Source organism: Mustela nigripes, chromosome 3 (genome assembly GCF_022355385.1).
Source record: "Mustela nigripes isolate SB6536 chromosome 3, MUSNIG.SB6536, whole genome shotgun sequence".
Classification (NCBI taxonomy): domain Eukaryota; kingdom Metazoa; phylum Chordata; class Mammalia; order Carnivora; family Mustelidae; genus Mustela; species Mustela nigripes.
In genome coordinates, this window is record NC_081559.1 from 119,065,964 (window position 1) to 119,082,005 (window position 16,042).

Here is a 16,042-nt window from a genome sequence, read left to right on the forward strand (position 1 = left end):
TGGATGGAACTAGAGCCTATCATGCTTAGCGAAATAAGTCAAGCGGAGAAAGACAACTATCATATGATCTCCCTGATATGAGGAAGTGGTGATGCAACATGGGGGCTTAAGTGGGTAGAAGAAGAATCAATGAAACAAGATGGAATTGGGAGGGAGACAAACCATAAGTGACTCTTAATCTCGCAAAACAAACTGAGGGTTGCTGGGGGGAGGGAGGTTGGGAGAAGGTGGTGGGATTATGGACATTGGGGAGGGTATGTGCTTTGGTGAGTGCTGTGAAGTGTGTAAAGCTGGTGATTCACAGACCTGTACCCCTGGGGATAAAAATATAAGTTTATAAAAATTAAAAAAAAAGTTTACATCATTTTGAGTCTGAAGCTCTTATGGGACATGTTGTGTGTGTTTGTGTGTGTGTGTGTGTGTGTGTGTGTGTGTGTGTATTTAGAAACAAGACAATTTAGGCTCATAATAAAGATTTGTGAGGCAGTGGCATCCAGATAATAACTGATACATGGAAGCAGATATGTTCAACCATATGAAACCAGTATGAAAAAGACCAGAGCCTGGTACAGGACTCTAGGTGGAGTCTGAGACAGAGCAGGAAGAACAATGAAGGGAAGACCAGGAACATGAGAAGTGTCACTAACACCAAAGATATTTTCAGGTGTATGAATGGTCAACAAAAGGAAACCACTAGACATAATTAAACATAGTGTATAATGGAATATTTCTAATATGTTTAACAATATGAGTGGCCTTTGTCAGAGAAGTTCTAGTAGTGTGGTGGGAACAGAGGCTGGTTTGGAGTGAGTAGAAATAAAAGGTAAACAAGTAGAGACAGAGAGCTTGGCAGAAAAACCTCCTGTCTCCCATTATTTGGCTTTTGCCAAATTTATCTCTCATCATGTTCTATTTGGATCCTACAATCTAATCATTAAAAGATAGTTGCCATTTCCGAAAGAACCCCATACTAGACCATGTCTTGTCTTTTCTCACAAATCTTCCTTTCAAGATTAAGCTAAAGCACTGTTCCTTCCATCAAGTCTGCTTCCAGACCCATGTCTCTCAATTAGATATGACCTCTTCTCCCTTTTGAATACAGTACCCATTGCATAAGTCTATCCTGGTGTCTAAACCAGGATATGCCTATTGTGATTGCAACTTGGGCCTCACTCTTGGAAGCTCATGTCAATGTGATGGGCTACAGAAATGGCCATAAGTTTCTCCCCATCCCTGGATTCATACCCTTTTGCCAGATGATTCTGCTGCTTTGCCCATCAAGGGGTGGAATCCATTTCTCTAGCGCTTGAATCAGATCTCGGCCATATGGTTTGATTTAGGAAATGAGACATTAGCAAATATGACACACCAAATGCATTAAAAGCTCATCTCTAATAGCATTAGGGAGAGAATCACTGTAAACAAGCACAGTCTCACTGGCTAGAGAAAAAGAGACCACATGGAGGAGAAAGCTATCCCAGCTGACACTGAGCAATTGCCAAATATGTAAGGAAAGCCATCCTACAGCTTCCAGCCTCAGCTGAGCCAGCCTAGACCAGATCTGCCCAATCAACCCATAAGTCAATCATAAGAAATAGTAATTATTATTTTAAGTCACTATGTTCTCAAATAATTTGGTACACAGGAAAAGCTAACTGATACAGTGAACAAGAAACCCCATGGAAATTTCATTTATTTTGTTAGCTTGTCATTAATGTTCAGGGAGTATTAACAGAGAGGCCAGAAATGGAGAGAGTTGTGTCCTTCAAGTTTACATATTAAAGGTGAGATTCTTCAGTACCACTCACTTGCCTAAGAACTTAACGTTTGTAAATCTCCCAAAACTTCCACGAGAATATCTTTCTAGCTGCAGGCTACAAAAGGAATGTGGTAGACTCCAAATAGATTCAGAGACTACAGAGAGATGGAAAAGGCCATTGCTGAGTATACAATTGCAAATGACATATTCAAGCAAAGATCTAAGAAGTTCAGTCTGTGCAGAGAGAGTAGCATTCAGAAATAGGAGTTTGTGAGGACAGTGATGGCAAGAGATGGGTTAAGGGCAGAAAGAAGCTGTAATTCAGAGACCAAACTCTAGGAACCAAAGCCAGAAACAAAATTATGGATTTCAATGTGACATAAATTTCCTCTATAAATAGTCTATAAATAAATACTTCTATAAATAAATACCAAATAATACTCAGTGTATCTCAAACATTAGCAGATAGGCAACAGTTCTTACTGTATGGATGATTTTTGTTATTGTTAAACGCTCATTAGTAATGAGATCCTTATCACTTTATAGATGCCAAAATGTTTTTGAATAAATAAAATTTTATTTCGGAGTTTAGCATTAGATTAATTCTAACTTGATTAAGAATAATGATAACATAACATAACAGTTGCTGGTCTGTTAACTCAAAGCAGAAGAAGGTTTTGCTCTCAGTTTTTCAATGCTTCTTAGGTCCAAAATTCAACCTTCTAACCTTAAATGAACTTAAAATTCTAACCTTAAATGAACTGGTTTCCAAAGATCTCCTCAAATGTTTTATTTTCCCTTGTGAATCTGAAAGCAAATTTGTCTTGCAATTTTCAATTTGTTTTTGCCCAAGGGAACCAATGATATATTTTAGACCAAAACACATTAGAATTTCAGAAGAGTTCAGAAATGCTTTTGTTTTAAGGAAAAATAATGTGTTCTCTTTTGTGTTTGGCAAGGCAAAACTACAATCCTGTGGTATATATGGTCTAATAAAATTAACCTCCTGAATATACATGCACTAAAAATACTTTATGTAATACAAACACCTCAAATCCTTGGGAAAAGGCAAGACATAAATAACTGATTGATACACGTTGCTAAAAAAGCTAATGCTAAATGCGTTTAATGCGATGCGTTTAATGCGTTTAAATCTCGCTTTTCAAGAAATAATGAACTCAGCATAACTAAAAGCATTAATCAGTCAAATATCAAGCATTTATTGATTGCCTTATGTTCTCCTATTTAGTAAACAAATATTCAAAGAGCACTTACTTCCTATGTTCTAGATGATGGGATATGTGGTAAGTAAGAGGAGTATGGCCAATTGCTTTCAGAGAATCCAGTAAGAAGTCAGAAAACACATTTAAAAAAATAAGGGGAATAGCATTAACTATTATGGTAGACATGATAAATGAAATAAACAGGGCACACTGATAAAGAAAAAAGGAGGCAAGCGTTATTTGGCCTAGAGGGAGTCCTAGGGAGATGACATTAAAGCTGAAACAAGACAGAAGAAGTTCACCAAGGAAAATCCAAAAAGCAGCATGTGACAGCCCATGGAGGTTAGGGGCTGAGCACTTACTGTGTTTGGAGAAATTAAAGAACAATAGATCAAATATAAAAATCAAAGGGAAGAAAGACATGAAATGGATTTACATGCATGGATGGATCAAAAACCGTGCTAGGACTTACAGGCCAAATAGGGAGTGGCCCTTTTATTAAAATGAAATGTGAAGCAGGGAAAAAATGACTGCTCACACCAGGGTAGATGCAGGAAAGATGGAGAAAGTGACCAAATTAGAAATATTTTAGGATTGGAATGGACAGAGAATGCCAAAGTAGCATATGAGAAAGGAAGAACCTAAGCATGATGCCAAGCAGCTCAAGAATAAAGGTGCCACTTACTGAAAAGGAAACAGATGTGTGCTGGAGGAGCACGCGAGTTTGGGAAAACAGAGAATCGTGTCTGAAACTTTGTATGAACTGGACAGAAATACAAGCAAGACCCTGATCCTCAAGTATGTGACCATGGAGACCTCAACATACATACATGTAGGGCGAGAAGTGGAAATAATGCTAAATATAATCAAATAATTAAATGTCAAATTACAGAGTAAATCCTATGAGTGATCCATCCAAAGATTCAGAAAATCGGGTAGAAAATAAAAACTAGATTTGTGGAGGAGTGGGAAGGTTTTAGGAAAGTATGAGTATGCAGGTGGCCAGGGAAGTGTCCCAGGACAGTGGAAGGAGGCTGGAGTGTTAACGGCACAGACGGAGACAGAAATGGGAATTTTCTATGAGAAGAGCAGACATTCCCTCCCTTTTGCCATAAAGTCATTAACAAATCTACATTAAAAAAAATTTCTCTTCAGAAACACCTGGGTGGCTGAGATGATTAAGTGTCTGCATTCATCTTTAGCTCATGATCCCAGGATCCTGGGATTGAGCCCTGTGTCAGGCTCCCCATTCAGCAGATAGCCTGCTTCTCCCTATTCCTATGCCCCTTCCTCTGTTTGTGTGTGCTTTCTCTCCCTTTATCAAATAAATTTAAAAAACAAAACAAAACAAAAACTTCAGAAAAAAAAAAAGAAGAAGAAAAAGAAGAAGAAATCCTTCTCCAGTTCTGTCGTCCTACTGCAGAGTCCTGTCCAGGCTGTCATCATGCATGGCCATTCAGGGGACGTTGGCATAGCCTCCTACCATTGAGTCTCTGCCTCAAGCAAACCCAGACTGGCCTTTCCCAAACCACAGAGGTAATAATACCCTTCCCCTATAAATTCTCCCTGACACAACACCATCTAGCTTCCTGTGGAAAGGCCTTTCTGGTATGACCCCTTATCTCCCAGTCACAGCTCACTCCATCCTTCCTACTGCACTCACTGCTCAAACCAACACATGCAATTTCAGACTCAGAATTGTCTCTGTGAATGCTTTTCATATATTATTTTCCTCAACGTCATGTTTAATTTTTCTGGCCAAAGTAGGGCAAGACAACAAAACTTAGTACACTTTGCAACTGATATCATAACAAAGATGTCAACATTGACAGTTCTTAGTTTTGTCGATGATCCAATAATTCCTAAACACTCCCCTTATTTGAAGTCTAACTTGCCCACCACACTAGGAGGCAGAATTGGTCTCCCTTCTGCTCTGACACCACCACAACTCATATGTGCCCATATAATAAAACCTATTGTCTTATAAGCATGTGTATCTTTGTCCTTCAAACACATATATGGGCATTACTCATGCCTTTTCATCTTCATACACTACCACACTCCCCATCCCCACTGCCTATCCCAACATCACCACAGACCACCAAAATAATGAATACAACCATATTTCAGAGTATTTGTGAACCCTATCCCCAAAAAGTTCATGTCTGCTCCAAGCATTTTCACTAGATCAGCTCACAGAATGATAGCGGATGGTCAGCTTAATCTTAAAACATTATTGAATTGACACAAGTGACAGAGTTAGGCCATCTTTAATTGCCTCAGACCTGGGCATTTTCTTTTTAAACCCTATAATTCTCTTCTCATCCAGACGGTACTGTCTGCATTGAATAGGTCTTTTGGCTACAACCTTCTTTTTTCTATGAACTTCTCTGATTTGGGATGTAATCCTTACTTGCCAATGTTATTGAAAATATGGAAAGATTTACTTCAGTCGCCACATGAACGTGTTCACAACATATCGTATAATGAAACATTTATAAATTATCCTTCCCCTTTCCTAAATGTACATCTTACGGGAGAGTTGTATCTTTCACTTAATGAATAGTGTGTGAACTGGCTAGAGAATTACTGGAAGTTTTGTTAAATGCTACTTACACAGAGCTGATAGTGCACTTGGCCATGTAATTGATCCAAGCCATAGCAATGTTAAATGATCATTTTATCCAAAATAATTTCTTGCTAATAACTGTCATTTTACTAGATTCTTTGAATATTGCTGTAGTAATGAGGTTTCTTCTAAGCCACCATTTACAAAGTTATAAAGTTTTTGTTTTATGGGTTTTTTTTTTATTAATTTGCTTGTTTTACTGTAAAAGTGATATTCTTTACATGCCAATGAGTAAAGAACCACAGAACCACAGGCCTGTGGTGAAATGCAGGGGGGTAGAGCTCCTTCATTTACAAGGAGCAGATTTCTCACACCACCAATCAAGAAAGCTTGAAACGTTCTTAGCAATGCTTCTCAGTGGAAATCAAAACTGACATGCACCTGCTAGGCATGTTAGGTTGGTCATGAACAATTAGGACAGCAAATAGAATGGACCAATTCCAAAAAGGAACCAGTCCTATCACTTTAGGACTGAGTGATAAAAATAATAATAATACAATTTAAATTTAAAAAAAAAAAAAAAGTCGTAGAAGGTCCTGCCTAGTAGGCTGGGGTATCTCATTTGAATACAAAATGCTGTAAGGCTCCAGAGCTGAGTTGTATTATGAATTCCAGTGTTTCAGAAAGATGATGTGACCATTGTAGAAATGAAATGGGAACCAAAGGTTTAGGGTAGCATCTTTTCTTTAAAAGAGTAACCAATTTTTGACACAATGTACTTAATGAAGTACAAATGGGCATATTTGTGTAAAAATGTTAGTTACCTCTTGAAGTTTCTTCAAAGGGAAACTCACAGCACCGACTCTGTGCTTAGACAAATGTCCTAGTTTCTTCCTTCAGCCTCCACATAAGTGTCAGCCCTGACCTCCCAACTTTCAACCTACCAGCATGGACTGGTTTCTGAGTCAAAACAAGGACTCATTTAAAATACCTTTATTCTCAGGGACGTGTAGGTGTTTCAGTCAGTTGAGCATCTGCTTCCAGCTCAGGTCATGGTCCCAGGGTTCAGGGATCAAGCTTGTGTCTGGCTCCCTGCTCAGTGAGGAGCCTGATACTCAACTACTCCCCTATCCCCAACTTTGCTTGCTTGTTCCCTCTCTCTTTCTCTGGAGTGCGCTCTCTCTTCTCATGCTCTCCCTCTCTCTCTAAAATAAACAAAATATTTAAAGTACCTTTATTCTCATTTACTTGTTTTAAACAAAAGAGTACAACAATTGTCATTGGTCATATCAGTGAACAAATTTTTCCAAAATTTGGTTCTTATTCATGTTCATTAAAGTTCCTAGTTGTAATGTGTTCACTGGCCTCAGAAGTTCTTGGATGGCTGAGTTGTTGATATAAAAATCTTCTCTTTCACCTATACAATTTTTATAATTATCAATTAATTAGATTTGAATGTGAATGTTGGGCAAATGGTTTTTGTTTTTATTTTTCTCCAATTTAGAATTTTTGTGGCAGAGATGGGGGATAAAAATGTGCGTAAATATTCTAATGTGCTCAGATAAATAATCTGTTGAAAGCAACAATTGACTTCACTTAGAAATCTTCAAATGTGTTTTGTGTAAATGTTGACAGTAGTTTTCGAGAAGATGAAGAATTACTTTGGTTAAAACAAACAAAAAGGCAAAAACAATCTATCAACACTGTAAGTTATTTTTGTCCTTTCTTGCAACTTACAGATAAAGCAAATTTTCAAGTCCTTCAAAAGCATTTCTGGAAATCTGTCTGATTTGGTTGTTGTTCAGGAGACTGAAAAAACAAAAGTAAACACAAATTTCAGAATAAGAAACAGATTCTGCAAATATTACAATAGTTCCACTAGAAATAGTCCTTACAGAGTAGAAAAACATTTACAGATACATTCACTAAATTTACAAATTTAAAACTTTCTCTTCAAAAAGGCTATATTAAAATGCTAGTTTGGCACAAAAGACTTCAAAAATTACTTATATTTATCAAATTACCCTAAAATACCCCTAAAAGAGGACTATAAGCTATAGGATAAAATTCCCGTTTTCCTGAAGCTTACCATGTAAAAGGAAAATTATCAATATAGTCACAGTGACAAAGGAATATATTTCTAAATAAACAGATGGAGAGTTATATACACTCAGGCTTAAGCATTTTCCTTAGAAAAATAAATATCACTGCTCTTGCCACGCAGTGGACTCTCATTATGTATTTGTTGAACTGTCAAACTGAGAGTCAATTACACCATAGGAAGTGAGGTTCTTATTATAGTACTATCAAATGGTCCAAAACTGACTTCTAAAAAATCCGGGGAGAAAAATAACAGGTGGCAAAAATAAATTGGATTTGAACAGTAAAACAAGTTACAGAAAAATCACCTCTCAACAACTTCAAACATTTTAGAAAAAGCACTCTGGCAAATAAAAATTATAGATTTTTTTCCCTCGGAAATGCACATTAAATTTCTTTCAGATTTAAATTATTATGACATGTCTAAATGTCCAGGGAATGTCTATAATTGAATTGGCACACATTTTTCTAAATATCCTATACCATTTAAAAACTCCAAAGCTTCTAAATCCATTATCAGAGTAAAATGTTAGAGGATTCACTTTTAGTGTATTATAAAATAGTTGTTTTATACCTTTTTTTAAAAAGACTTATTAGGAAAACAGAAGTGTTTTGACCAATGGAGCAGGTGATTATTTTATTCATACAGATGGAAGCAGCCCAGAGACCCCAAATTCGACTGTCTCTAACCTACCCAGACTTGCCTCACCTCTAGAAAGTTTCAGCCACACAATTAATTCTCCAAGTAGCATTTGAGGTCACTATCCAACACCCCACCTATGGTACCAAAACCAGTCCTTGCCATTCATGCCCAGCATTCTGGCCATCAGGGAGGCAGAACAATCAATCTATAGTATGCATTGGAGCTGATGCAATACAGAGGTAATGTCCACTTTTATGGATAACTCTCAGCTTCAGTCAATGATCCCATCAATTTTATAGTCTACCATGTGTTCAAGAAATTTTTTAAGCTAACTAAAGGCAACACAGTTAGTTAATATCTAGTTAATACCAGTCACAAATATAGTCCTGAAAAAAATTGTTAGTTACTCTCTCTGTACATTCTTAATCTAATACTCAAAATCTAATATTACACTTGCTTTAGATCCCCAAACTACCACTATACATCTACTATTATTTGAATAATGACTATTCTACCCCACATTTTGTTAAATACATGCACCAATGTATATAGAAAAAAGTATATGTATGCACACATACATATATATATATCTTATATACATATGTGTGTACATAGATATAATGCATATGTTTACAGACAGATGCATATTTGAATGTATATACATGTACATGTGTGTACACATACATGTATGTATATATATATACATATATATATATACTACATAGGTTTGTGATTTGTTCTTCTAAGTGAGATGTTTGTATGTGTGGCATATGACATGTGTATACAGTCTCAATCTCATCTGAACCACAGAATATAGGAAACTGTTTGACTATTTTTATTATTGTCACAAGGATGGTGCCTAGGAAAGAAGTTGATCCATGTAACATAGAGGATACCTTTGGTCATTAGTGCTTCGTTCTCTTTCAATATTAGAACTGAAAAAGGAAAAGATACTAGTTATAATCCATCTTTCTTCAGTATATAAAATGTGCTCAGAGCCTATGTTTCTGCACTTTCTTATGTAGTTATCTAAATTTTGGAGAAAATAAAAAACATTAAATTTCTAAAATTGCACTGAGATTGCTTTTGTTTCTTGAGCATTGTAATTCAATATGAATGTTAATAATCTAATGTATGAGATCAAGCAATTTTGCTCATAGGTTTTCTTGAAAATGTTTTTATTGTTGTCAAGGAACAAATTCATTACAGTGGTTCACAGCTCAATGTGTTTTCCAATCACAAATACATAGATGTTGTTAAGGTTTATTCAAAACATTATTATTTCCATCAAAGTATCTTTGTTACAATTTTAATAGATGGAATATTTTCCTAACAATGTTTTGGCTAAGTGATTATAAAGACTGTCATACATATTATTTTTTGTCTTATTTTTCATAAAGGAGATGTGTTCAAAATCTATAAGCAATTCTACCAAGATTCAGGGCATAAAACAATATCTAACATTTTTTCACAAAAAAATCAATGCAAGTTTGAGGAAATGTGTGGTTATATTCTATATCCTAATATTGTCTATGATGCCAAAGAAAAGGAAAAAAGAGGCAAAAAAAGTTCCCAAGAAAAATGTTATACTTTTATTGTGGAAATAAAATAACTCCTGAAAACAGGGGATCTGTGATCCTGATGATCAAAACTATGGGGAAGAAAAAACAGCTACAGACCAATAGGCCTATTTTAATAATTGTATCTTTCACACACATACTTGTACATTTGATATACACACAAATGTTTACTCAAATAAGTACTATGTGGGTGAAAATATTTTGCTAAAAAGCAATTAGTAGCTATTAGGAAAGATAAAAGCTTTTTGCATGGTTATATGTTCATCAAAGTGGGAAGAAGCAAAATAGAGCTTTCTCCTGTGTCAAATAAAATTTCCATTCAACGTAATGCCAAGAGTTACTCCGAAAGTGAATCATTATACCTATATTTCAGTACAAACAAGATAGTTTGGGGTTTTTCATAAGTGGAAATAATGCTAATTTGCTTCTGCTTTATAATTATGTTTACTTTTCATTTGGACACTCTCCAGAATTATGGTTCTGCTACCCTTAAAATGGTAGGATTGTGAACTTCATTTCCATGCTTACTAAAGTAAATAGTCTAAAACTTCCACAACCATAAACCATGATTCCTGAGTTATCTGCATAGTTATCAAGTAAGATATTCTTGGCCAAAGTCAATAATGACTATTTTTTTAAAAAATTTGCCACCACTAATACCACTAAAAATATTTATATTATTACAAGCACCACATACATCATTTGCAGTTCAAAACAGTGGAAAACAAACAAAAAAAAAACCAAAAAAGTCAGGGAGTGGGAGAGAAAGGGAAGAAAAAAAATCGGGCAGATATTAAAAACTCACTTCTTCAGTTGAATTTATCAAGTCTTCTTCACGCATATTTCTCAAAGGAAAAGACAGATTTACATGTGAAATTTCTCTGTGAAATTCTTTCACAGATCTAATAGATAAACTGCCCTATCTTTTGAAATTTTAAAACTCCAAAATTTAAATGTTCTGAAGTAAATGAAAGATACAGATATTTGAAAATTTACTCTGATGGTCATTTGTTTCTTTTTCTGTAAATTAACTAAATAGATCCTTTCTCTATTTCCACCTGGTTCTTTGTCTTTATTAATTTGTTAACTCTTTGCATGTAAAAAAAAATTAAATTTTTTCTTATAATGTGTTATAAATAGTATTTCAAAGTATTGTTTGTACTTTCAGGTCTTTTTATTATTTGTATCATACAGATGTTTTAAATCTTTATGTAATAAAATTTGTTAGTCACTTCTTTCATAGTTTCAGGATTTTGTATCCTGCTTAGGCTTGCCTGAATCTAAAATTACATTAAAAGCTTATTTTTCCTAAGCTATTATGGTTTTATTTTGATGTTTAAATATTTGATGTATCTGGAATTAATTTTTATTTTCTCCAAGTTACTTATGTATTATCATTATTATTGACTGACATAGTCATATTTCCTCTATGATTTGCAATGTTAATATAATCAAATACATATTTCTAACATACACTGGGTCTATTTTTAGACAAATTACAATGGAAATATTTCAAATATTGTTGTTTTCTATGTCATTTTCTATTTAGGGTTGTTTTATCCCTCTTCTTTTTTTGCTATTTTAATGGTTATTTTCACAGCCACAACCCTACCCCTCCATCCCACCCATCACCCCCAGGTACTTTAGGAACATTCTTCAAATTCGGTGTCCTTTCCTCAGCAGCATATATACAAATTTTTTTTTTTAAATCCTCTGGATACTTTAATTAACATTTAAATTTTACCACTGTGACTTTAACTACCTAAGAATGTGATTTATCTTTTCACGTATCTAAGCTATCTAAAAAAACTATTCTCCTTTCAGTTGAATATGGGTGTTTCCATTATACAATCATATCTTATGTTGACTATGATACTTTCATTTTCTTTCCATAATGATCACTCATGATTCTCTCTGACCTAATGTCATGGGATAACACCTCTTTAAGATGTGCTTTTAAATGATAGTGACAATGGAAATTACTTTTGTCTTTCACCTGAAAAAATTACGGTACTTAAATTTTATTTTTTTATTTAAGATTATTTATTTATTTCACAGAGACAGACACAGTGAGAGGGGGAACACAAGCAAGGGCAGGGGAGAGGGAGAAGCAGGCTTCCCATCCAGCAGGGAGCCCAATGCCGGGCTCTATCCCAGGACCCTAAGATCATGACCTCAGCCAAAGGCAAGTGCTTAAAGACTGAGCCACCCAGGCTCCCCTATGATAGTTTTAGAAGGGACGGGGGGGGGGGGGGGGGGAATAGAATGTACCAGTCAAGTGTAAACAAAGAAACAGAGAAACAGGACACTCTCAAAATGCTGCCATTAAGCTCATACTTTGTATTACCATAAATAATTATTATTACAAGCAGTAACTGAAAATATGACATTTTTTAGATCTATACCAAAACCAATGAAGGAGTGGATTTTTAGTAATATAGCAGGCATATTAGAACTGCTTCAAAAAGCCTCACACTAAAAAAAAAAAAAAAAAGAAAACCCTCACACAAAATTATAGTAAAATGAGTATATTATCTAATCTGTAAAATCTATTATTAAAATTAAAAAATATGCCTATGCATTAGATTTCTAAAAAGTTTTAGGTCTTAATGTTATCTTAAGACACATTAACTACAAGCTTTTTTACCATTCTAAATCTAAATGCACTATACATACATACATACAAGAGCTATTAGGTAATCTTCCAACACACAGAGCCAATGTCTAGTCCTCTGAGCTCAGAAAGTACAAGAACATATTATCTTCATATGTCTTCCATTTTAGTAGAACCATAATGCTACATAAATAATATGTTAATTATAGAAAATATAGAAATGCACACACACACACACAAAAAACCTTAAAGAATAAAACCAAAAAGACACTATTCAGAAAAAACTACTTTGGTAAATATCTCCCAAATTTAGATAGAAGGATTCAAAGTTTGTAAATTTCTCACAGTCAGATTGTTAGTATTTTTGTATTCTCTTGTATTCTTGTATTATACCATATTAAATACAAGTATTCTTTTCTAGGATATGATTATGAAAGATATGATGACATACACTAAGCCAAAGACATTTCTCTCACCATTTATGCACATATTGTTAGCAAAATTAAATCTGTTTTGGAGGAGTCAGGCTATAAAATTTGAAATTATCAAACTGATAGGATAATTTTATAGATTTGCTGAAATGTAAAATAAGTCAGATTAAATACTATTTTCCAACTTTCCTGACCTTTCATCCAGGTTGACTATTTCTTGCCAATTGGTTATGATCATGCTTTAGGTAATATAATTTTTTTAAAAAAAGATAAAGGATCTAAGTTCAATAATTTGGAATTCATACATATAGTCATTATTAAAACTTACATATATATATATAAAGAGAGAGAGATATGTATGTGTATATATATATATATATATATATATATATATATATATATATTTCCACATTAAAAAGAAAATTCCAAGGCCTTGTATACAGGATAATATCAATTTGCTAAGTATATTTTAAAAATATGAAATCAGAGATAACTTTCTTAAATTGTCATTTTAATAATAGATAATATTAATTTTTAATGTTGATTAAAAGAAAAATTAAGGTTAGATGCTCTTCCAAAAAAAAAAAAAAAAGTTCCAGATGCTATCTTATTGTGAATTTGTAGCATGATTGACTTCAGGAAACAAACAAAGAAAATCACCTCTTATTAAATTACTCACACCTGTGAGGAAGAGCTGATGTCATCGTGCAGTATAGAACATCATAGAATGTTAGACCTAAAGAGACTTTAAAAGTTATTTCACTTTGAATGTCTTTATTTGTTTTGACTCTGACTCAATAGTGAAACTGATAAAATGTTAGTTTGTTTCTTTTTAAGAATTTATTTATTTATTTGACAGAGAGAGATCACAAGTAGGCAGAGAGGCAGGCAGAGAGAGAGAGAGAGAGAAGGAAGCAGGCTTCCCACCCAGCAGAGATCCCGATTCGGGACTCAATCCCAGGACCGTGAGATCATGATCTGAGCCGAAGGAAGAGGCTTAACCCACTGAGCCACCTGGGAGCCCCTAGTTCATTTCTTATCATAGTATATTTTCAATGAAGTGAACATGTGCTTTCAGAGATTGACAGTTAGCAAGGTGATCACTCATATTCTATTGGGGATGCTAAATAGATGAAGCTTCCTTCTCATGGTTCTTGCATAGGTCAATGACGAAACAAAACACAATAAACCTTCAGGTTTATGCACTTACCACAATTAAAAATAATACCCTAAGGTATTTAAAGTTGCCCACAATTTCACAAAAACCTTTCTTAAGGTGGCTTATACAACAGAAAGAACTTGCCTTCCCTCCTCATAAAATTTACAAAAATTTATGTATTGGGGATTTTTTTTGAAGAATTAACATGCTTAGATAAATTGTGGAATACAACCTGATTGACTCATGTTCTTAACTAGGCACTCTAGAGAGAAATATTTTATTGAATGTTAAGCTCCAGCATTCCGCCACCTGTCTGTGTAGTGGTAGACCTGGAAAGTCAAAGGGACACAGCTAGAAATTTCCTACACCCTCAGATTACTATTCCTGTACAGTCCAAGGCATCCCACCTGCCAAACACAGGGTCATCTTTGAGCGTTAATTTTCTCTAATAGCACTAATCAATATGATCTCATTTTTTCTTTTCTTTTCTTTTTTTTTTTTTTTTTAGATTTTATTTATTTATTTGATAGAGAGAGAGCATAAGCTGGGGAAGCAGCAGACAGAGTAAGAGGGAGAAGCAGACTCCCCACTGAGCAGGGAGTCTGATGTGGTGCTCCATCCCAAGACCCTGAGATAATGACCTGAGCCAAAGCCAGATACTTAACCAACTGAACTACCCAGGTGCCCCATTATGATCTCATTTTCTTTGTCAGCCTCAGGAGGCTACAATACCTAATGATCATAATAAAGGTAACATGTAGCCCACTTCTTTTAGGCCCCTGGTCTCCTCATTATCACCATGACTCTCAACCAGTTTTCTATACCTACTGCCAATAATCAATGGCAGATTATTAGAATTATTGGGAGACCTCTATACTATTAAGAATGCCTCCTCTACACACCAACACTGCTCAGCACAATAAAAAAGGCAGATGGATGCTTTGTTGGTCAAAGGTGGTATGTCATCTGGCTCATCTTCTCGGGACACCACTTTCATTGACCTCTTGGTTTCCTTTTAAATCATAATGCCTTGAAGAATTAATAAGGCAAAGAAAAAGAGAAAATAAATCTAATTTAGTGAGGCAAAAGGAAAGGCTCCTTTCATTTCCTGCTTTGAACCTTATTTTCAGTAACCCCTGAATGTGGAAATACTCAGATTGATGAGATGCTCTCTCAAGTCACTTAACCCAGACCCCAACCCTCTCCCAATTCTACTAAGATTAACCTGAAAACTCTCAAGATTCTATTCTGTTAGCTATGCCATCTTATAAAGCTATTTCTAAGGCTTTTATGGCTCTCTAAGGATGAATGACAGCCTTGAAAGAGAGACTCTAGGACACTACAAGACACTATTTAATAAAAAGATAGTGTGTTCTAATCCTCAAAAAACCTTATTTTTTGATTACTTAATATTTTGGATTTTGAGTTTGTCCATCTGTAAATTTATTTTATTTTTATTTAGATTTTATTTATTTATTTGGGATTGACAATGAGAGAGAGTGAAAGCATGAGCGGGGGAGAGTTAGAGGGAGAAGCAGACTCCCTGATGAGTGGGGACACTGATGCTAGACTCAGTCCTGGGATTCCAGATCACGACCTGAGCTGAAGGCAGTTGCTTAACCAACTGAGACACCCAGGAACCCTGTAAAATTTTTTTTAAATTAAGTCATAATAATACATTGTCCTGGCATCCCCAGAGTTAACTTAAGATTAAAATAAGGTAATCAGAAAGGACTAGTGTCCAGAATCTATAAAGAACTTAACAAACTCAACACCCAAAGAACAAATAATCCAATCAAGAAATGGGCAGAGGACATGAACAGACATTTCTGCAAAGAAGACATCCAGATGCCCAACAGACACATGAAAAAGTGCTCCATATCACTCGGCATCAGGGAAATACAAATCAAAACCACAATGCGATATCACCTCACACCAGTCAGAATGCCTAAAATCAACAAGTC

The 16,042-nt window shown here is 34.9% G+C and overlaps 1 protein-coding gene across 1 annotated transcript in view; it reads right to left on the reverse strand.

Moving 5' to 3' along the window:
• Nucleotides 1-16,042, reverse strand: part of PXDNL (peroxidasin like) — a 479,104-nt gene that overhangs the window by 247,402 nt on the left and 215,660 nt on the right. The window contains exon 3 of the mRNA XM_059394566.1: nucleotides 7,289-7,360. Coding sequence (XP_059250549.1) covers nucleotides 7,289-7,360 — 72 coding nt within the window. The remainder of the gene's footprint in view (nucleotides 1-7,288; nucleotides 7,361-16,042) is intronic.